The sequence below is a fragment of the Rhagoletis pomonella genome, unplaced genomic scaffold, assembly GCF_013731165.1.
Source record: "Rhagoletis pomonella isolate Grant_MI unplaced genomic scaffold, Rhpom_1.0 Rhpom_scaffold_00612, whole genome shotgun sequence".
NCBI classification, from domain to species: Eukaryota; Metazoa; Arthropoda; class Insecta; order Diptera; family Tephritidae; genus Rhagoletis; species Rhagoletis pomonella.
The window spans coordinates 37,186-59,768 of record NW_023459166.1 but is presented as its reverse complement, the minus strand read 5'-3'; the positions used below and the strand labels follow the sequence as shown (position 1 = coordinate 59,768).

Genomic DNA, 22,583 nt, shown 5'->3' with positions numbered 1-22,583 from the left:
TGTCGAACGACCTTACAAAGGGTAAGGGAGCATGCGCTGTAACCTGTGGCCACTTTTTATTTGAGCTTAAACCTGCTGAAGCGTAAAGTCCGACTCACTCAAATAATACAATTGGTTGGTAAATAAAGTGTAGAATGACAGTGAAAGACAACGGTAAAACAGTTAAAATTCTACTGCCGCTCAAATAGTACCTGTGCACAGAGATCCGGCTCATTTGATAAAGTGGTAAGGTGGTAACTAACTACATAGCAAATGCATAAAAACCGTCAAAAGTAATAATGTTCATTTGTGCACACAAAACGGGCATCAAATTTAAATTAAAACAGTCTGACTTTTATTTATTATAATTATTATTTTTTATCTGATTTGCATATAAATGTAAACGGCGGCCAAGCAAAATTATTGGCAGTATTGGCATAGAAACAGTGCTTCGAGGGCTAACACCATGACAAACACATTGACAACATACAACTGAAATGGATTTATCTATTGATTTTTAGATTTAACCAGGGACAAGTGCCCTACAAAAGAAGACAAATGTGAAAAATTACAATGAAGAATGTGTAGAAAAAGAAAAAAAAACCTAACCACTGTTTTAACTGAAGCTATTAGTAGCAAGTAAACATGTACATATGTATGTATGTATGTATGTATGTATGTATGTATGTATGTACATATGCATCTACATACGCTAAAATGTTACCAGCCAATTTTATGCTTAATTGAGCACCTCAAAAGAGCACGTTCGTCAAACATGTACAATGTACAGAATAATGTATGCAGTAAATACATGTGTATGTATGTATGTATGCCCAAGTACATACAATGCATGTACATACGTACATAAGTGTGTGCCAGCAGAAATTATGACAATGTGCAGTTAAAAATATTTAAAAATGTAACTCAATACAATTTCAAAAACGTATAAGGTGGTGGTAGAAAACAAAGTGGATAGATACACGAGTACTTAATAACTAAAAACACTAGTGGGTCATTAAGAGCAAATATACCCACTTCTGTAGGAAACAATAAAAACATGCACATATGTATACATAATGTGAAAATTTTCTGGAAAATTTGGAATGTAATCACGAACAAACATATTTATTAACAATTTTAAACCTCTCTAATTATTTATTCGTTTTAAGACTGTCACAGCGTTTGCCAAATAACACAATGAGATAAAATAATAATAAAGGCATCCAGAATGCCACGCCATATAGACCAACCTGTGGGCCTATCAAGCAATGAACAAACAATTAAATTCTGCCGACAAAACTCTAAACGTTGTGCTCTACATTTTTTTATTTCTTCACTCATTTACTCCGAACAATATTTATTAACCCATTTACGCCCAAACAAAAACGGTTGGAGTTTTATTATATCTACTTTTATTTATGTGATCATAAAAACCATTTTAAACAAACTAAGGAAATAAAATTAACGAAAAAAAGCTTAAAAGTTAACTTTTGGGAGTGTACTTTTTTAGTACAGCGGTCACTTAGGCGTGTTAATTTTTAACCGACTTCCAAAAAAGGAGGAGGTTATCAGTTCGTCGGAATATTTTTTTTTTTTTTTGATGTATGTTACCGCATAACTTTGGACCACGTCAACCGATTTCGGGGTGGTCCCATACTAATCTGGTTAAGATCCGATCAGCGGATCATGAGATATATATATATTTTTTTTTTTTATATGAGAGTTGAAGTCGGTTTTTTTTTCTAAAAATTACTTGTTAAAACATTACCTGACAAGGCATAACGTTTTGATTAATTTACTCTCTTTCCACTTTATAATATCGGATATTTTAAAGCAAAGTGCAATAATTCAAGAAAACATCCCAGCTTTTCATGTGGATCACTTCTAATGTGAAAAGTCGATTTGTAATTGTCCAAATCCGGTATCCCCAGTTATACCTTTTTATCTTTTATTCTATCTGATGTGAAATTAATACCAGTAAATTATTAAGCAATTTCGCTTTAATAATAATAGTAAACTTTTAAACGTGGGTTGAATTGGTGTCGTTTATATAGTACAGAGAGCACAAATGGGTTAATATGATTGTGGTATATTCAGAGTCAAAATAAAGCCGACTTTAAAGATAGTTAAGGCTTTTTGACATAATTTTCGATAGAATATCAGTGAAAAAAATTACAACTAACTTTAGAAATTACTTTATTCCGTCTATAATATGCTCCATTATCCTCGTCACACTTCTTCATCGAGTTTACTGGAATTCGAACCAACGACTCCGGCTTATAGAGCCAATGGTCTACACACTGAAATCAGTTCGCAACGTTAACTGTTGTTGCTTTTTACACTTTTACATTTGCCAACCCAAATATGTACAATCCAGGGTAACGGTAATGGATTTTGTAACTATTTAGACTTGATTGTGTGGTTGCTGTGGTTGTTCTTTATACCTTTCATGAGCATGAAATGTTATTATAACTTTGGCCCGATGTTTGTTAGTACCAGAATAAGAAGAGATAGACCCACAAAAATGTATACTTACTTATATGATCAGGACGTCGATCTGAGCCGATTTAGCCATGTTCGTCTGTCCGTCTGTTTATATACAATCTAGTCTCTCAGTTTTCGAGATATCCGATATATATTAATCATTTGTCGGAACCGGAAAAACGGACCACAACAACATATACATAGCTACATACAATTGATTGTTCAAATATGAGATTTTTCATTATACCTCCTTCATTTATGCAGCTAGAAGCAAAAAGGAGTGAAAATTATTACGATCGGGTCACTATAACCTATAGCGTCCATACAACTGATTATTCCTATATGGGGTTCTACTTAAAAACTCCTTTATTTGGACACCTAAAACCCAGAAATTTCATGAGCTAGAGGTAATCATACAAAGTGCACTGAGAAATTTGTCAAGATCCGTGCTGTATCATCTATATTTCCCATACGAGTGATCGTTCAAATACAAGTTTGTGCGATATAACTTTTTTGTTAAGGCAGCTAATCACATTAAATTGCGTTACAGCCTTACATACCGATCACAAACATGGATATAAAAACAGTTTTTTCACTTACCAACACTACCCTCCGATCGCATATTTTTTTAACCGACCTGGCTGAACTCGGATAAATAGCCGAGTTTGTGTTGTTGCTTTGCAGGTATTTCGTCATTTAAGCGAGTGTTCTTTTGTAGCTCGGTTGAAAAAAAATGCAGTAATCTGTTAAAGTAAAATTTTTTGATGTTCAAGAAAGGTATGAAGCCTTCGGCATAGCCTTACTTACTTACTTACTTGTTTTTAAGTTAATTTTTATTTTAAGAATTTTAACTTTAATGCGGGCTCGTTCTTATTTGTTTTTCGTATTTTTATGGCCGAGTAATAAATCATATCTAAGCTTAAAAAATTGTTGATTATGATAAAAACTTATTAATAACACTGGCCAACAAAATTACATTTTTTTTTAATTTTACTTCGCTGTTTCTAAATATATGTAGCCTAATTTCTTTTCTAGCAGCTCTTGTTTACGAGTTATAGATTTCACTTTTGTAAAACCACCACACATGATGGCTGACTATTGTTGGAACATTCAGAACAGCTCTCTGGCCGCAACTTCTAAAATATAAAAATAGTACTTTTAGACTTTGTGCAAAACTCAGGAAAATTCAATAAATTTTCATGCAAATTTGCAACTTTTTAATCGGATTTTTTTAGAATTTTTTCGAGTATGAAATTTTGTAGTCCAATAAATTTTATTATGATAAAGTTTGAAGTAGCTAGGACTTACCATTGATTTTTGGCATTATTTTCACGCAATTTCTTATATACAAAAAAAAGTTCGAAAATACGAAAAAATGCGAAATACCATTTGTCATAATTTCAAACTAGAGCTGATAGAGAAATTTCATGCACAGAGTTTAAGTGGTCATTATAAATTAGGGTAGTATCATGTAACATAACCTAATCATCAGAAACGCTGTTGTGCGATGTTATTATTTATTTCTATTATTGTTATGAATATTTTTTCCGTTTTCCTTATAATGCTTACTTACGCTGTCTGGTTAACAGCAAATATGTACCTCAAAATGTGCACAACATTGCATGAATGTTCATATGAATGTACATATGTAGATATATTCCAGTGTCTCCTTGCCTTTACTATTCGAATTGCTGTAGGTCTAATGCGATTACAGTGAATAGTAAATCTGCAAAATACGTATGTTCGTTTAAACATCTGCATGCGTACATATGTATTCGAAAATAGGAAATAAAAATAACCTTCCTTTACATATGTAAATGCCACCATAAACAATGCATATTTACATACATTTGTACATGCAGACACACTAAATGGCGGGCGCTATGCAGAAATAGGCAAACCAAAGAACGAGGAAACAAAACTTGCAGAATAACCAGCACAATTTGCATAATTCAGTTAGTGGTGCCCCAGATCTAAGATAGAATGAACGTTATTATTACATAACACTCTTGCTATGACCTCAATATCTAACCTGATTCGCAAACATAATTATCTATCCAGGTATCAAGCAGACACATTGTCAACCAGGAAGCGTTACAAATGAGGTAGAAGTTCCCGAATAAACGAGTATGGCAGCAAGAAAAAATGGTGAGCAATATTCTCTACATGCACTGAAAAAAACTTAATTGCCTTCAGGTAAATCCATACGTCTTTTCAGTTTTATTATGGCCTCTTGTGTTGGCCTCAACATTTTGCTTAAATTCAATTGGTGTCTGCGCGCAAGGATCTACCCTTAAAACTGGCCTACTTAAAATTACTAAACCAACGCCGAGAACCCTCTATAATGGTTCCGCAACTAGAGTTGCAACAGCGGCAACAAGCACCACACCGCCGCCGAGTTCGTCGACAACGGAGATCACTGATAGCAGTACATCGGCCACCATACCGGAGATTTGCATACATGGCTTGAGAGTAATGCCCACCGACATGGACCAGGCACAAAATGTGCGCTATGAACGGGACTTTGTCCACATTATTGAAGGCGATGCCATGCTCAGCATTCTGACAACAGACGTCGCCTCGGTACTTTTTGTTGTGAACCGTATTAACCGAGCAAATCTGTTGGATGCAGATTTTGAAATTGGTGAGTCAAATTTACCACAGGCTGGCTGATGAATTTTGCTGTACATGTACAATATGAAACTCAAAAACCTTAAGACAAGCTGCCTATCCTGCCGTTAGCACTTTCATTAACGAAATGTCAAAGCAGGGCTGCCAGCAAAAGCATTGCTGTCGGGAAAGAAACATATGCAAGCATATTTAATTACGAATTTAATATAGAAGTTTCTTATATATATCTGATTATAGCTTCAGAAAATCCTTTAATATTTACAGGAGTCCGTGCTATCCTCATAGAAGATGAAACAATTGCCGAAAACTTACTCATGCAGGAGGTGCAGTATCTGCAGCAGTGCATAACTCACGCCATTGGAATATTTGTCGACCATGATGTATACAAGAGTTCAGAACAGATCATCAAAGATCTGGAGTACAATATTTGGCCCATACTCTCGCCACACGTATATCTCTTTCCAAAAGTGGCGCACTTATTACATCAAATGCCTTGGGGAGAAAGTATAGCTTCTGTGGAAATTCTCACTGAAAATCTGGCAACTTATAATGAGTTTATGGAGGCAATACGGCATGAACAAATGTGCTTAATGCATTTCAAGAGCGACAAAAATGTCTACATCCTTTTCGGTAATAAGATGGCTCACCATTTTGAAGAAAATGGCACAATTTTCGCAGTTCCCACCGATCGCGCATATCGTACGTTTATATCAGGTAAAACTCGCCAGAAACAAGGACTAAACTCCGTGTTTGAGTATTCAGTAGCCCATACATAAAAAAGCGTCTATAGTATTGAATATTTTTCACTACAGATCTACCAGATAAATCATATATACTTATGGAACGCGAAATAGATGCGGATGCGATTGACGGGAATTCTACCTTATCTACATTAGACGAAACATTTAAGGGCAAATCAGTTCAACCATCTCGAGTTTTCGCTTTTGCTCGTCCAATGCTGGAGCTGGTGCGTTGGCTTAAGGGCTCGTTGATGCGCAACTGTAAGCGGGAGCAAAACATTTTCATATTCGAGTCATGCTTCAATTTTCTCACGTTCATCGCCGACTGGCAAACGCCTGAGTATCGTCAGTACTACGAACCTGCAAAAATTCTAGAACTATTACACATGCATCGATTTGCTTCCCTAATGAACTTCCAAATGTATCAGAAAGTCAGCGAAAATGGTCACGGAACTGCAACCATTTCGTCTGGCGAGGATCACATAGAACTGCGGGAGATTGCGTCCCAAAACTTTGTTACCAACATAACTACTTTCTATCACTACAACAGAGCGAACAGCACAAGTCTAGAGCTGAAACCGAAGTTCGGACAGGTCTTCAATTGCCAGTACAGTGCGGGGGAGAATGCAAGGTATCCGTTTTTATTCGATGGAGAATCTGTGATGTTCTGGCGTATTAAGCCCGATGCTTGGGTAGCCACCGGGATGACGGCCGCTATTCTCGGCTTAATAATAACCTTGGCCATATTGGTGTTCATAGTAGTGCGCATATCCTTGGGCGACGTGTTCGAAGGCAACCCGGTCACCTCGATTCTCTTATTGCTCTCTTTGATTTTACTATTCACATCGTTTGTGCCATTCTCTTTGGAGTACATTGGCGAACACCGTAACTCGCACGTGACTTTCGAAGATGCCGCCACACTGAACACCCTTTGCGCCGTGCGCGTTTTCATTATGACCCTCGTCTACTGCTTTACATTTTCGTTGCTGCTTTGCCGTGCCGTAATGCTAGCATCGATCGGCTCAGAGGGCGGATTTTTGTCCCATGTCAACGGCTACATTCAGGCAGTCATTTGCATTCTCAGTATCTTCGTGCAGTTGGGTATGTCCATACAGCTGCTTGTGATTATGCATGTCGCCACTGAGAGTATATCATGCGAGAATATGTACTATGGACACTGGCTGTGGGTTTTGGTCGCTTACGATTTCATCTTGCTGGTGGGAGTTGTCGCCCTGGTACCGTTCATATATCGCTCACAACGGAATTATCGGGAAGGAATCCTCATTGTTATTGGTGCAGTGCTGACTTTTCTCATTTGGATTGTTTGGATTGGAATGTCATTTTTCGGAGATGAGATACGTGATGCAGCTATTCCTTTGGGTCTTCAGGCCACCGGTTGGGCCATATTGGTGGGAGTGCTTATTCCGCGTACGTTTCTTATCGTGCGCGGTATTGAGCGTTCGGACATTGCTCAGGCGTTGCCGTCGCTTACTTCGCTTGCCTTCGCGCAGAATAATCAGTACTCTTCCGAACAGGTAAATGCTGAGACAGAATGGGGTCTTTTGAAATTTCAACTACTGATACATGACCTGTGTTCTCTTTCCATAGAGCGTTTATGAGTGTGTTAATCCAGCTATGCGTAGTTGCTCGCAAGCAGAAATGGCCCAGTCTCCAAGTGAAATTCCTACACTTCCACTGCGCGGTGGTGGTCCACGACGTCAACAATTTTTTGCCAACCTGCGTCAGGCCAATGCCAACATAAATCCACAGAGACCTCCATCTCGTCCACAACGGGGAAGCCCCACGAGATCAGAGTGTTCATCTTTACCAGACTCACCCGAGAGCAGTAAAATAACTCGATTCTAGATGGGAAGGAATAAGTGAAAGGGAGAAATTTTATATTACTTTATTGTATTTTAACGGTCCATCATCTTTGTATCTAGTCATTGTCTTTTGAAGACTGTCATTTTTATTACTCATCAACTCGAGGCATATTATATACAAATGCATATTTTACCAAGTCAGTAATAAATCCTTACAAGTTTAAGTATATTTTGGGAAGAATAAATTATTTATTTGCAAAGTTCTACCAATATAATTAGCTTTAATATACAGAGAGAAAGAGAGATTCTATTGCGCGTGCGTCCTTATAAAATGTAAAGAAAGCTGATTTCAAAACTTTTGTAAACAAAGCTTGTTCCCAACAGCTTTTTAACGAAAGCTTTTTTTAAAATGCTTATACGCCAAAAAAGCTGCTTCTCTTTCGACACACACGTCGTATGTATGCAAATAGGAGTATATGCGTTTTGCATTAGTTCAGACAAATTATCATTGCATCCAGCATTGAGTTTATTTATTTCCTTAAAATGGGAAACAATATTTATGTGCGCATTCAGCGGCTTTGAGAATAAACAACCGAATAAGTAAGTAGATACTAACACCACTATTCGGTGTAGAATCAAATGTAATCTGGCAGCACCTTTTTTAACTTCAATGAAGCTCTGTTGGGTTCAATGTTGTTTGACTCACTTCGTCCAGTTCAGTTTTTGACGTTAGCTCGAATAGTCTGGACATAACTTTATTTCGACGGCATTGCTTGTCTTTGCCTGTAAAAAATTTTCTATATAAGGAATTGTGAAAAACCAGGTCTTTGTAAAGTGTGTGAATAACTTTTGTGCGATTGTCGTTTCGATAACTCATTAAACTTAGTGGCTTAGTGGTTAGTAAGATTTACTTTTGCGTACACGAGTGAAATTCATTTTTTTTTCATGAACAGAAAACCTTCGGGACTTTGAGCTTTTAGAAAACACAAGTTTTTTAAATAAGTAATACATTTTTAATAAGTAATACCAAGCGTTTAAGAAAAACTCTGTACATGAGCTCTGAGTGTTTACATACATATATTTCTTGGCAAAAAATCTGATTTATTTTTAGAAAAAATCGCAGAAGAAAAATGCCTTGCCTTTCTACCCCATTGGGCAAAGCTTTCATGCTTTGTCCTCGTGGTCTGCCGCCTTTCACCTCTCTTCTATCCATTGCGACTTGACACATTTCAAAGAATAATTTCAGTGCATATCCTGCATACTCTGTTGCTGTCTGCCGCTGTCCGTTTAAGCTTTCGCTGCTCGTTAAGTTGGCTAGATAACAACGAATACATATGGATTTCATGAAGAAATTAAATTTAGAATGTGCATACATACATATACATACATATGTATATGCACATACGTGGGAGTGTGTAATAGGAACATTGCATTAAAGTAAAACAGCCGCCCGACTTTAACTGCAAACAAACAAACCTGCACCTTTATGAAAGCCTGTGTGTGTATCAAACGTGCAATGGATATTTAAAGGAGCAGACATGAAAATAAAAACTAACTAAAAGAGAAAGTATTGAAATTTTTTAAACGGTAAAGTTTTTGATTAATGTTGGTGAATATTCTTCACAACGACAAATGCCGATAATGTAAATGACGCAACTCTTTTAGGAAACCACACTAAAAATTGTTTCTTGTATACGATTTTAATTACATTAACGAGCCTTGTGCATTTTCTACCAGACCCATTGCTACTCGTTGCTTCCTTTTTCTTAGAGAGCATCTAATCTCTTAGTCACAGGTTATAGTTTAATAGCTACATTTGGCTTTTCGCAGAAAATATTTGGGTGTCTGTGTATAAATTAGTCATTCGTTGCCTAAATTCATTCAGCCAACTACGCCAGGTCAACGAAACCAGCGCAACGACCCCATTCCAGTTGCTAAATTGTGATAAATTTTCCTAATCTACGCGGACTATGGAGGAGCTTTTCATTCATAAAAATTTAAAAGCTTTCCTACCGAAAGCAAAACACAGTCGCTTTGGCGTGAGAGCGCATACCGTGTAATGACAGTTAGTATCTGTGACATGTCGTGGAGCACATTTTGTTGAACCAAAATAAAATGAGAGCGAAGCCTTTTTTGTTTACATGAACTTAACGAAAGTTAGCATTCGCAAAAAATAACACGAGCAAATTGTTATACTTTGTGATTCGGCATATGTTCGAATAATTACATTGAACGTACGCACATACATATGTACATATGTATGTATGTACATATCTAGCTGCATATATTTCAGGCTCAATGCTATCGCTAAATATAGATTTATAGAACACAGAAAGGAGGGAAGAATTCAACAAAATAAGCCTACACATGAAGTAAATATTTTAAATATGTATAAGGCATTTTGTCGGAAAGGTACGTGAAATCAAGTACCCCAAAAATATACACAAAACATCTCGAAAACCATGTAGCCCATATAGTTACGGGCTCGTAAATCATCTGACATTTAAAAAACGAGTGTAGTACTTAGCAATGCGGTAAACTGGAACGAAGTGTAAACTCGAAATGAAAACGTTTAAATCTAACTTAGAGCGTGTGTGAGTCGGTCACAAAGTTCGCTGCGAGCACGGTATACAGTAACCCACCCGACCAACGTACACGAGAATGCATCCGTTTTAGATAGTTTAGCAACGCTTTCACTTACAAACCTATTGAGAACGGGTTCCGAAAAAGTATCGTAATAATATTATCCGTTGCTCAGTTTGTGGCAGCGGAACTCTCGTTCTCGACATGCGTTTTCAAAAGGTTTTTCGAAGTGTTTTCGATAGTCGAAACGTATCTCAGGCGGAAGTTATTTCGATCCGTTTCTCTATCGAGAAATTAATGAAAACGGCAATGTTTTCGATCAGTTCGATTATCGAGAAAGTAGCGAAAACGAAAAACGTTTGAAAACGAGGAAACGTTTGAAATACGAGACTCTTAGGTGAGGCGGAGCTTGCGGGTAAGAGAAACTATCGTAAAACTCGTAACATCCGCTAACATACGTTTCTTGGTCGGGTGGGAAGCGATTATGACCGGATGCAGCTCCTACATAAGTCAACCGTGTTCCGAATACAACTCTGAGTGAACTGAGATGAACTGGTTCAGCCCTCTCTGTTTGTAAACACGCTAACTCGAATAAAATTTCGATATTTTAACGAAAGTCGGTGTCGAAGTTGCCTTTGGTATAATTTATGTTAGTGTTAAATTTTGGCGAAATCTGCTAATAACCACGCCCACCTCCCACGTAGTATTTAACATATTTTTGTTTTATTATTATTTTTTTTTACAAATTTCGCTGTTCAAATTTACGTTTGAAATATATTTGTGGATACTTTTGCATCAGTCATTGCCTATGGGTTAATGATAAAAAATTCCTAGACATTCACAATATCTCATGTATTAATTTTCAAATAAGTATATTGTCAATGGCTGGTTTACTGTATACTGTGGCTACGAGTAAATTTTGAACAAGTTTGAGTTGAATAAAATTTCAATAGCCCATGACAAGGCGAATTAATATAAGGTGATAGCAGGAGTACAAAAACAAAAATTTACATGTATTTTGTTTTTGTTTTGGCGGCATAAACTGTCAAAATCTGTAAGAGTGTGTGTAGAAATTCAAACAAAAATTTTTCAATTTGATATCAGATGCCGTGCGGCGAAACACATACACAAAATCAGCTGAGCTAGTAACACCACCTTATATTAATTCGCCTTGGCCCATGAGGTTAGTGAAATTTTTGAAAAATGTATAGAAAATTTTGACAATCGCAAAGTTTGCTGATGTGTATCTTTTTTCGACACAAATCAAGGCATAACAAGGTAGAAGTGATTTCGACATTTCTCTCTTTTGAACTGCGACTGAAATGTCAACTCTTAACCCTATACTATTCAAATTTTTTTCTTTATATAAATTTTCACTGTGCGATTGATTTTAAATACATAATAAAATGGAAAGGAATTGCGAGGTGCGTTGTGTTTGTCAAGAGTCTGGACAACAAACTTGTGCGTTATTTTAAACCTTCGAATTGTCAAGTGAAGCGACAACGGTGGCAAATTGCTGCGATGTTTCATTAGGGGACTCTTCACGTGTGGTCGTGACCTTATTTGTTGCCTATCGCAGCCGAGTATTTCTAAGTGGACGCGTTTGGTCCCAGGTGCAGGATTTATCATACTGAATATGAAAAGAAAATCTCCCTTTGATATACCTACATGGATAGGCCAAATTTCAAATATTGGCCTGATAAAACCTAAATCAGTATTCCTTGTTGACATAAAGAAACTGAAAGTAATTTTTAATAAATTTAATGTAAAGAAAATTTCGAAAAGCAAAAATTTAATATCTAAATTATTGAGGTTAAGTTCTGATGTAAATTTAGAAGAATCAAACTTTTTTTAATATTCTTTAGAATTAAGTATTTGAATAAAAAAATAAATGCACAAAAACATTGGGATAGTAAAAGCAAGAAAATTGTCAAAACGGATTGATAAATGAGTGTGTTTCATTTAGTGTGTAATTTTGTGTAAGTGTGCATTTCCACATTTACATTAAACCGAAAATTCAATAAATAAAATGAAGCTGATTCTAATGAGATTTTAAATATTTTCATATTTACAAAAACTTTCATTTCAAAGATGTTGAGTTCTATCAAATATGGTAAATGCATAACAAAGGGTTAATTTCTTTGTTTACATTTGTTGACATTACAGTCAACTATGAGAGTGCTCGACTGAATTGTCACTTCTACCTTGTTGAATATGCCTTAACACAAATATAGAAAAACAGCCAGAAGCGAAAAAAAAAATAATAGGGCAATTTATCTAAACGCGTAAAAGCCTCATATTCAAATGTTGGGAAATCAAGTTAGATTTTTTCTATGAAGAATGTAGAGTTAAATTCATGTAATTGACATTGCAACATATGTGGTTTCCATGTATGCATGGCATACTGAGTTTTGGTACAACAATAACTAAGAATTGGTATTAGGTGGAATTGGCATTAGGTGGACGATGTTTCGAAAGTCTGAGTTGATTAAAATCAAATTGATTAAAAACTTTATTTTGTGAATTACAATCAATATAAAAGACACTTTTTTAAAATATTGATTTCGCTTTAATTCATAATATCTTATTCCCAATAAATCTACGGTTGGCAAAAATTATTTAATTTCACACAACGGATTGCCAAATTTGTCCCACCATATTAAAAAATTTTATTCACCAATTTTGCTTACAGAACTTTGTTACCGATTCACACACGCCCTTCCTACAATTTTTAGGGAAAACATTCAGCAATTGTAAATAAGATGCGAGAATCCTATAACAAAGGTCTTGATCTTGACACTTGGTTTTATATAGCGCATTTTTATACCACATTGTGCATCCATATATGTATTTAATAATAATAATAGATTGGCGCTTACACATATTTTAGTGTTGGGCCGAGCTTCTCCTCCGATTTGTGGCCAGCGCCTTGATGTTGTCACACAAAGGGGAGGGACCAACAGTTTTACGCCGACTCTGAACGGCGATTGTATTTTTATGAGAAGTTGATTTTCATGGCAGAAATACACTCGGAGGTTTGCCATTTCCTGCTGGCGAGCGCTGTTAAAAAATAAGATTTTTGTAAATTTTTTTGAAATGTTGCCTCGACCAGGGCTTGACCCCAGGCCCTGCGGAGTAGTAGCACGAACTGCTAACCACAACACTACACATACATATCGTCGATGTTTTTGCAAAACCGCCCATCGCCTAACTGCATATCTTACGACACTCAAATTTTACAGGAGATCGAAAAAAGGGTTTTCTTTGAAGGCATTACCTTGACAGGATGTATTTTCTGTAGCTATTATTTAACAAATATATTCTTTTAACAACGATTTTAGGATAGTTATGCTTAGATCTCAATACCTGGAGCTCAGGGTTACCAAATCTCGTTTTCACTACAACGGCGATTTAGGCGGTTTTGCAAAAACATCAACGATATAATATAATACTCTAAAATATATACTTTGCAGAAATTTCCGTGGTGTAGTTCTAAAAACGATTTATGGTAGAAGAATCCAAAAGTCAAACCAACCGAATAAACGTCAAATACAACCACCTTAAATGTTAACAAGCTGCTTGGCAATAACATCTACAGCGGAGATCTCGGTTAATTCCCCGAATGGTGTTTTGACCTCCATTAACGGGAATCTAAATGGTACGCACTTTATAAACCACGAAATAAAGTTTAGATATTATCAAAACAATTTTCTTTTAGATGAAAGTTTCGCCATTGAATTCGAACATTTGGTAGACACAAAATCACACACATCGATGACAAAACAACTGACTTCCAGCTCCAGCACAACGAACCCCAATTGCACACTTTTGTCCGTCGCTGACAATACACGCGGGTCTGCAGGCACGCTTATTTTATCGCCCCTCCCTTCACCTATAGCCAATGTCACAGTGGCAAACACTACCCATGACGTAAATTCCGTTGGGACGGAAGATTACAATGATAAGAAAGTACTGCAAAGAAGTACCAGCAATTGCATCACATTGTTGTCAAATTCTGTTGACGCTAACGGGTTGGCCATCAAAAAATCAGCGAATGATACCGCGTCTTCAGCCAAAGTGGGCAGTGATGCCAGTGGGCGTTCGGCGGCCTTGGAACATGCCTATGTTCATGATGTTTACGAACACTGCGAGGAACCTACAGGGCCAATGCGCCCACGTATCGCACAATTCCTTAATAACTTGGAGCCTGGTTCTGTGATCTGTGATGTTGGCTGTGGAAATGGGCGTTATCTAGCCCATGGAAATCCGGCCATTTGTACGGTGGGAGTGGATCGGTGTTATCGTTTGAGCAAAGTAGCACGTGAAAAAGGTGGTGAGGTCAGTTTCTATTTCTCCAGTGTGTTTAATAACTAATTAATGTCTTATTAATTAAGAAACTTATAATTTCACTATTCTTTCATTTAGGTTTTAATGTGTGATAATTTGGAGCTACCATTCCGGGATGAATCATTTGATGCTGTTCTCTCTTTGGCGGTTGTACATCACTTTGCCACCACAGAGCGTCGGGTGGGTGCTCTTCGAGAGCTGGCACGTATATTGCGTATTGGCGGCCGTGTCATTATAACGGTTTGGGCACTTGAGCAAAGGCATCGCCGTTTCGAGTCCCAAGATGTGCTCATTCCATGGCAACCGCCAAAAATTCGCACTCTTAGCTGGTCGGACGAGGAAGACGATGATAATTTCCTCCCGCCGTATCATGCCTACACCGAGGATTCCACAAACTCAAGCCGATCCGCTGGTGATGGCGACAGTTCGAGTTTGTCCTCATCGTCACCTGGAGAGTCGTGCTACAGCTTTGTCCGTCGCGCTATTCAAGTAAGTTTCTTAAAAGGACAGTGGGCGGAAACATGTAATTACTTTGAAACTTTCAGAAACTGGCTGGTGGCCGTAGACATCCGTGGTTTTTGGACTCATGGACCTCGAAAGAAACGAAAAATGACAGCAGTCTTGATTTCGAGGATGTGAGAGACCTGCCCATTGAGCTCCGACGCCTTGAAGACTTTGAAGATTTTCATGATCCGCCTCTTTCTGCGGGACTCAAATCTCGTAGTCTTGGCAGTATACTTAATCCACCACCTCGTCAAATAGTACGATCTCGTTCCAGCGTACCAAGCTTAGGTGGAACAATTCTTCATTTGGATGTAAGCCAGAAATGCGGAACGTCGAATGCTGCCTACTCATTACAAAATGCTCTGCACGCGATGGAAAATTGCAACGGAGTCTCTGGTACTGGCACTGCAAACAATGTTTCACCAACGAAGTTAATTAAAACATCCAATGTGAAAAGCTTGAATAGCGGGACTTCAATACGACGACCGAAGTTGATCAAACAGAAACAATCCCTTTGTGATGAAGACTTTCAACTGCCAGAAAACCCATTTCCTATGATAAGTACATATAATAGTAATAGTAATAGTGTCAGCAGCAATTTGTACTTGCGCAACAGCGTTTACTATAACAGCAACAATGGAAACTTAAACAACCATACGGGAAGAACCGCGGCAAGTCCACAGTGTCAGACATCTCTTACTGCCCGCCAAATGATGCAGGCGAGTATCTTTTTGCGTAAGCAAAGTTCTTTGAATGAGGAACTAATGGCAGTCAACCGCCTTCGTGAAAAGGAGAGGGTTCGTAAACGTATCCAGAAGCAGACCTCTTTAAATGAGGCTTTTCTTTGTCGATCCGCAATGTTCTCAAGGAAGCTGCATGTCATTCGCGAGAATTTCACAAAGAAGATGAAATCCTCTACGGGTAGCTTCGAGAGGGCCACAAAAACTGGGTTGAACAAACTCGTTCAAAATATTTCAACTTATATAACACCCGATACATCAGGATCCAGTACGTCCGAAAAGACGACCAACGAACCAGAGCTAAGCAGTGCTGCTTCCCAGACTTCGACTTCTTCGAAATGCAACAAATACCATCATCATCATCATCACCACCATCACTACGTACAGAAACATCTGCAACAGCAACAATCTCTCAATCTTCAAAATTACCAACGTCAAAAAAGTGGCCCTATTCAAACCCCCGAAACTGCCTCGCCGCTAGGAGCCAATCTGCAGAAACAATTATCGCTCGGCAGCACTGTTAATAAATATGCTGGTCCCGTTACATACTGCAATAGCGCTGAGTGCACCACCTCGGCCTGCTATTGCAGCACATATCACTATACAGGTTGCAATACGTTTTGTACGACTAACGACGGCCAAGAGAATAAAGAGGAGAAAGCACGGCGGCACTCGCGTGAGTCCGGTTCAGACTCCTCCAAAGATAGTAGTCTGCAATCGGATACTAGTATAGAGTCCGAAGATAGCTTTGCCTCTGTAATTTTCATTCCAAAGCCAGAACAGCATCAGCAGCAGCTTAACTACCAACAGCAACATCAAAATTCAAATTCCAGCTCGAGCAATTCTTCGTCAAGTAACGGTGGTGGCAGTGGTAGTGGAGGAGTGTGCCAGGCTTATGGTAGCTGCTGCCAGCACAAAAATGGTGCATGCAAAATGCATTCGAATGGCACTGCTTCCAGCTGCACGACGTGTCTGAACCATCAGCAAAATTCACACCAGCAGCGATTGTCCTCAGTACCTACTTCGCCTTTGATTATGCCCTGCCCACCCACTCCGGCACATTCTCCAGCGGCTATACAAGCGGTAGCTACGTCACCACCTCAAACAGTAGCTGCAGTAACCGCTGCTATGGCCATTCTTACTCCGCCTTCCAAAAATACGAGAGATGCGAACGACGCCACTTCATCCCAAAACGACAATAAAAACAATGAGCCTGGGGAGAATCGATTCAATTTCGATGCTGCTCACATTAAGCAACACGAAAATGAAAAAGGGGAGCACAATAAACAAAAAGGCGAAGTCACGGCCAAAATTACAAGGCAGATTATTAAGAATTTACCCCCTATACCCAAATTCCGTAAGCAACAGTCTCTACAAGCAATTCGGCAAAATTTTCCTATTGTAAGACGTTCCTCGGCAACGGCCTCTTCGTCTGTTCCCATTATACCTAAACTCATGTCTTTGGAGCTGTTTAATCCCGCCACTGATGATTTAGATAGCGACTCTAGCGAGGCATCCACGCCAAACTCCATCGACAGTGTCATTAGTACAGGTAAAACAAATGCGGCAACAACATCCGCAGATCAACCACAGCCAGGGACATCACCAACGTCTGCACAAGGTGAACAAATCGGCCGCGACAAGTCAAACGAACTCGACTCACAGCCAACGAACAAAGAAAACGAGCAAGAAAATAGCAAAGACGAACTTAAAATTAGCAGTACTCTTCATAATGAGATATTTTTGAATGAAGAAGATAGTTGCCCAATACCTCCTACAAGGGGAAAGGTAATAACAAATGCAAACTCTGTGATTAAAAAAGACCAAGACTTTGCTGAGTTTGCTGAACAACTCAACACTCAGTTGTTACGAAAAATCGAGGAGAGAAATGGCTTCGAAGAATGTGCGAACTCGGAGAATAATTGTGAATCCGGCGATCTCTTAGACACACATATCAGTACGTCGGCAGAGAGTCTTAATAAAAAGCGCAGCAACGAATTGCGAGATTTATCGGCAATCCGAGAGGAACTGCGCGAACGTCGTTTAATGCTGGCAAACCTTTCAACACAACCGAGCTTACAGCAATCGCCAACCTCTTCGACATCATCATTGTCATCGCAAACTCGGAGCTTTACCATCCATGAAGAGAATGAGGAAGAGAGTGACGAACGGAGTTACTCGCTGCAGTTGTATGAGAACTGCAAAATATCAAAAATCAATTATAAAAGAAACCGGCCATACAATCTCAATCCGGAAACAGCCTATCTGCTCCAAGACGAGACGGATATATTTGAAGAAGAAGAAGAACTGGATCATCTGCCTTCACAAGAGGAACAACAGGCTACTACTTACAGCTGGAAAAGCCGGACACCGTTGAACTCTCTCCTCAATACAAATACAACTAACTATGGCTCTGGCGACTCGGAAGTAGGCCCGGAAAAAGAAGAAGGCGCAAATGCGAAAGAGAGGGATAATAACGAACACAAACAAAAATCACTCCGCAATCGGCAATCAACAGAATCATGGGGTAATTCTAACAGCTCAACTGGCTCTCTGGAAAGTCCCTCACAAGGAGGCGCGACAACACACCATCGTTATTACCACGTTTTCCGCGAGGGAGAGCTCGACGCATTGATCAACCATCACGTCGCCAGTCTGCACATAGTGTCTTCATATTATGAACGGGCCAGTTGGTGTGTAGTTGCTGAGAAAGTCCAAGTCTGGACCATCTAAACACAATGCCACGAATAATTTAGAAACATGCATTCGAAGAATTTTGCAAATTTTTTAAGTTCCCGACATAATATCCACAATCTATTTATGTATTTATAAATAAACGGAATTGCTAGTGTAATCACACATCGTAGCTCTAATTTGGTTATAATTCTAAGGCTAAACTCAATTTACATTTACTTGCTTGGCACTATAAACGATACATACATACACACCCCTGTGGTCAGCTGATTAAGTTAGGTAACATTTTGACCAGCACATCATATACATACATATATGTAGCAAGCACCATATAAATCCACATTTCTAACTTTGTACACAAATTATAAATATTCACAAACTACCAATTTGTAGCAAAAATTTTGTGTTCTGCATTTTCTTCCATTAAAAGTATGTTCGACAATTTCTTTCGTATGGAAGAAAAGCACAACACCGTCAGCCAAAAAAATTATCTATACAACATAAAGTATATTATATTTGATGGACAATAAAACTACATAGCTAAACTTTTTTTCAAAAATTCGGAATAAAAATTTTAAAAGTTTTAGGGGAAATTACTTACGTAAGTACATAGTAAAGTTCGTTGAATTTTTACAATTTTTATACAAAGTTTGAAATGTGGATTTGTACGATTATTGTTATATAATGTGCTGGACTTAAAAATAAAAATAATAAACACTAAATAAACAAAATTATGTATATGTATATAAACAGATACGTATTTATGTATACATATGAATTTATGGCCCCTATTATGAGTTGCATTCGATCTTCGACTGTGGTCGCTGAACGAACGAATTTTCATTTGATATTATGGCACTTATTCGGTGAGGAATAGCGCTATTGTGAATTTCAAAAGTATACAATAGTATATTTTTCACCGCTGAGAAGCTTTGTTTACAAATCGAGCAAACTAAATAGTGTGCTTATACATATTTATGTAAATTTGTGAAAATAAAAACGAAATAAAAAAGAAAGCGAGTTTATAAAAACTTGGTAAAATTTAGTACAGCGGAGTTCTGGTTGAACGATTCGTCAGAGGATGAGAGCTTGGAAAACTGAGAGTTTAAGTGTAGTCCTTCGAATATATTTTGACCCAAATCTATTTAAAATATATTAAAACTATAAACAGCTCTATGATTTTTTTCTCAACAGAGTATTGGGATTTTCTTTCACAAGTAAAACCAGCCTTACGAGCTGGTGTTTTCTATTCACGACGTTAGAACTGCATGAAATTAATAAGAAATGTATCAAATTAGTGTCTAGCCGCCAAAAAGTAAGAGAACAAATGCCAAATCATAAATTTTTCACAATTTTCAACACTTCTACGCTACACCAAAGAAAGCAAAATTCTGCTCGACAGAAAATTCGATACTCAACGAAAGTTTCGACACGCTTGCATAGCTCATAATACGAATTTCACTTTCGATCTTCGCTGGCCAGCGAAGATCGGAAATTGAATCCAACTCTCAATAAGGGCCTATTTAAATATATATATGTATATATAGACATATGTATATAAGTACACATACACATATACTACACCTAAACTTCTGAGCTTCTTACATCGAACCGAATAGTTGCAACGAAAATCAAAGTAGTAGAATGAATTTGATTAAGAGTAGATATGTATGTATATATCGCTAATATCATAACGAATTTCATTCACGAATATACTCATTAACATAGCCACATACATACGTATATATGTACACACAAACATATAATGTACTAACCAATTTGAAACTACTTTACCAGACTTTAATTGAAAGTTTTTTCACCTATGCAACGATAACTAAATAATAAAGAGATTTGGAGAATTACTTATTATATATACACGCATTTATATACTTTTGTGCTGTATAATTTATATTGCAAAACTCTTGGTACGGATGAATGTAGATTGAGCCGTATCACGACATATGAAAGAAAAAAATTTTGCGTGTGTCTGTTTTATCTAAACACTTACGTCTAGAAAAAATATTAGGTGTAATAGTTTTGTTTTAGACACCCACTAAAAATCGCTAAATTGCGTTTTTGCTATAAGTTTCTTATTTTTTATCCGATTTTTTTAGTTTTTATGTCGCTGAAAAGGTTTCGCTCAGGTCTCTAATTGACCATTAGACAGTTTCGGCCTTCAAAATTGCTTTAGTTTATGCCGTCACTAATTTAGCAATTACTATTCCTAGATTTTTATTTTTATACTAAAAATCCAAAGCTCTCAAAAAACGATGACGACCTTTTCGGTGACATAAGGCCGTAAAAAACGCGATTAAAGTTCAAATAAAACTGAAACACGCTAAACTTTTTTTCGTGATACGCCTTAATGTACATATCTACAAAAAAATGCTAAAGTATAAACATGCGAGTTAGTTTCAAGCTATAAATATTATACTTTATTTATCAGATTTTCGGGCGGGGATGCCATATAATACAAATGCACTTGGCTATGAAATTTTAAAACTGTTGTAAGTTATATATAAATAGCTAACGGATTCAGGGGAATTAAAATTTGTTCTTTTTGTTGGTGTTTATTGCGCTAACAGAGCAATGAGTATTTTGTCCGTTTCAAATAAAAAAGCCACTTTAAAAATTATCTAAAACTCTCAATGCAGAAGTCTTTTCTTGTACGACGGAGCAGCATTTAGTAATAAATGAGAATGTAAATAAATGAAATTACTCAAAGCTGTGCTTCGGAGCAAAGGATTTTTTATCACTACGCTCTAGCTCCGAACCAGCGATGTCAACTCTTTTAAGGATAATTCCCCCCAAGTCCTTAATAAATTACCCTTTTTTCAATGGTATTCCCTCAAAATAACTTTTAAATACGATTTAAGGAACTTCAATCTCATTTTTAGTAAAAAAAAAACAACAAATATCATTAAATATAATGAGATAACCAGTACAATTTTGTTTAAATAATATATAAAACCAATACTTCCGAGTATATATGTCATATACAGTAAGCGCCACCTGACCTTTGAAGATTTTATTTTCTTATACTTTTCATACAAAATGTTTCTTATTTTTTTTAATAAAAATATAGTTCGTTCAACAGCAAAACCCCAACAGTACGCATCTAGATATATGTTAGGTTAATTTTTCAATTAATTTAAGCTGATCAGTACCAACATATCACGGCATTCAAGTATTTTGGCTAATCGCTTCAGACTTTTCAGATTTCTAAAGATTAGAAGAAAAACCTACAATTGCATGTTTATAAATTTATAATATGGATGCAAACCTGTATATTGAAGTGGTCCAAAAATGTATGTAAAAAATAAGGTCGGATTTTTAATGCCGCCACCCCCTAGGATTGTTATATACCGAAAAAAATATAGCCATATTTTTTTATTTTGAAATCAAAAAAATATTTAGGGAGTGCTCAAAGCGCACAAAGTATTCCATGTATTTTATATGGAGAAAAAACAATTTTTGGTAGAAATGGTATAAAACTCTTGAAAATTAATATTTTTCGACCGGAAAACGGTGGTTCTCTTCAGGAGACCTCCAGTATTAAAATCCAATTGTTTATTTAACCATTTTTTATGATAAAAGATTTTTTATTGGTCCCCCCATTGCATTTTCTAAGGGCTTTGGAGGACCTATAAAATATAGTTACCATGAAAAAGTTGCTAACAAATCAATTGGGTATTTTTACTGGGAGTCTTCTGAAGATAAGTAAAGTTTTCCGATCGAAAAATATTGATTTTCAAAAATATTGATTTTCTGCACTATTTCTACGAAAAGATGTTTTTTCTCTATATAAAAAACATGGAAAACTTTGAGCGCTTTGAGCACTCCATATTTTTATTTTTTTAATCCAAAATAAAAAAATTGGGGTATATTTTTTTTCGATATAGATCAATCCTAGGGTGTGCCGGCATTAAAACTCCGACTTTATTTTTTTGGACCACTCTACTGTATATGTACACTATAAATAAGTAACTACATATGTATGCATGTATGTGCTAAGTAGGTAGCTAGGTATTTTCCAACTGGTTTTAAATACACCCACG

At 37.0% G+C, this 22,583-nt stretch overlaps 3 protein-coding genes across 5 annotated transcripts; all 3 read left to right on the top strand.

Annotated features, from left to right (window-relative positions):
• Positions 1–5,136, top strand: LOC118751235 (protein bride of sevenless-like). Its single transcript, XM_036486009.1, has 3 exons — positions 1–225; positions 4,525–4,611; positions 4,682–5,136. Exons 2-3 carry the CDS (start codon positions 4,593–4,595, stop codon positions 5,134–5,136), a joined length of 474 nt encoding a protein of 157 aa, XP_036341902.1. The 5' UTR covers positions 1–225; positions 4,525–4,592.
• A 230-nt stretch (positions 5,137–5,366) lies between these two features.
• On the top strand, positions 5,367–7,885 carry LOC118751238 (protein bride of sevenless-like). The gene is made up of 3 exons (XM_036486015.1): positions 5,367–5,808; positions 5,907–7,369; positions 7,443–7,885. The coding sequence occupies exons 1-3, from the start codon at positions 5,409–5,411 to the stop codon at positions 7,698–7,700; spliced, it is 2,121 nt and encodes a 706-aa protein (XP_036341908.1). The 5' UTR covers positions 5,367–5,408; the 3' UTR covers positions 7,701–7,885.
• Positions 7,886–8,329: 444 nt separating this feature from the next.
• On the top strand, positions 8,330–19,216 carry LOC118751237. Of its 3 annotated transcripts, none has more exons than XM_036486014.1 (5): positions 8,330–8,491; positions 13,714–13,898; positions 13,959–14,578; positions 14,666–15,076; positions 15,133–19,216. In XM_036486014.1, the coding sequence occupies exons 2-5, from the start codon at positions 13,805–13,807 to the stop codon at positions 18,562–18,564; spliced, it is 4,557 nt and encodes a 1,518-aa protein (XP_036341907.1). In that variant the 5' UTR covers positions 8,330–8,491; positions 13,714–13,804; the 3' UTR covers positions 18,565–19,216. The 3 variants fall into 3 exon arrangements, with proteins under 3 accessions (XP_036341907.1, XP_036341906.1, XP_036341905.1); XM_036486013.1 differs by having other exon boundaries at positions 8,330–8,508; XM_036486012.1 differs by having other exon boundaries at positions 8,330–8,553.
• Positions 19,217–22,583: the final 3,367 nt, after the last annotated feature.

What these genes read in the sequence shown, in the direction of transcription:
- LOC118751238 (XM_036486015.1), top strand. Translation starts at nt 5,409, where the DNA reads ATGCAGGAGGTGCAGTATCTGCAGCAGTGCATAACTCACGCCATTGGA. An exon ending in ATATCGTACGTTTATATCAG is followed by an intron (nt 5,809 to 5,906) that starts GTAAAACTCGCC and finishes TTTTCACTACAG; the next exon opens with ATCTACCAGATAAATCATAT. An exon ending in ATCAGTACTCTTCCGAACAG is followed by an intron (nt 7,370 to 7,442) that starts GTAAATGCTGAG and finishes CTCTTTCCATAG; the next exon opens with AGCGTTTATGAGTGTGTTAA.
- LOC118751237 (XM_036486014.1), top strand. Translation starts at nt 13,805, where the DNA reads ATGTTAACAAGCTGCTTGGCAATAACATCTACAGCGGAGATCTCGGTT. An exon ending in CACGTGAAAAAGGTGGTGAG is followed by an intron (nt 14,579 to 14,665) that starts GTCAGTTTCTAT and finishes TCTTTCATTTAG; the next exon opens with GTTTTAATGTGTGATAATTT. An exon ending in TTGTCCGTCGCGCTATTCAA is followed by an intron (nt 15,077 to 15,132) that starts GTAAGTTTCTTA and finishes TGAAACTTTCAG; the next exon opens with AAACTGGCTGGTGGCCGTAG.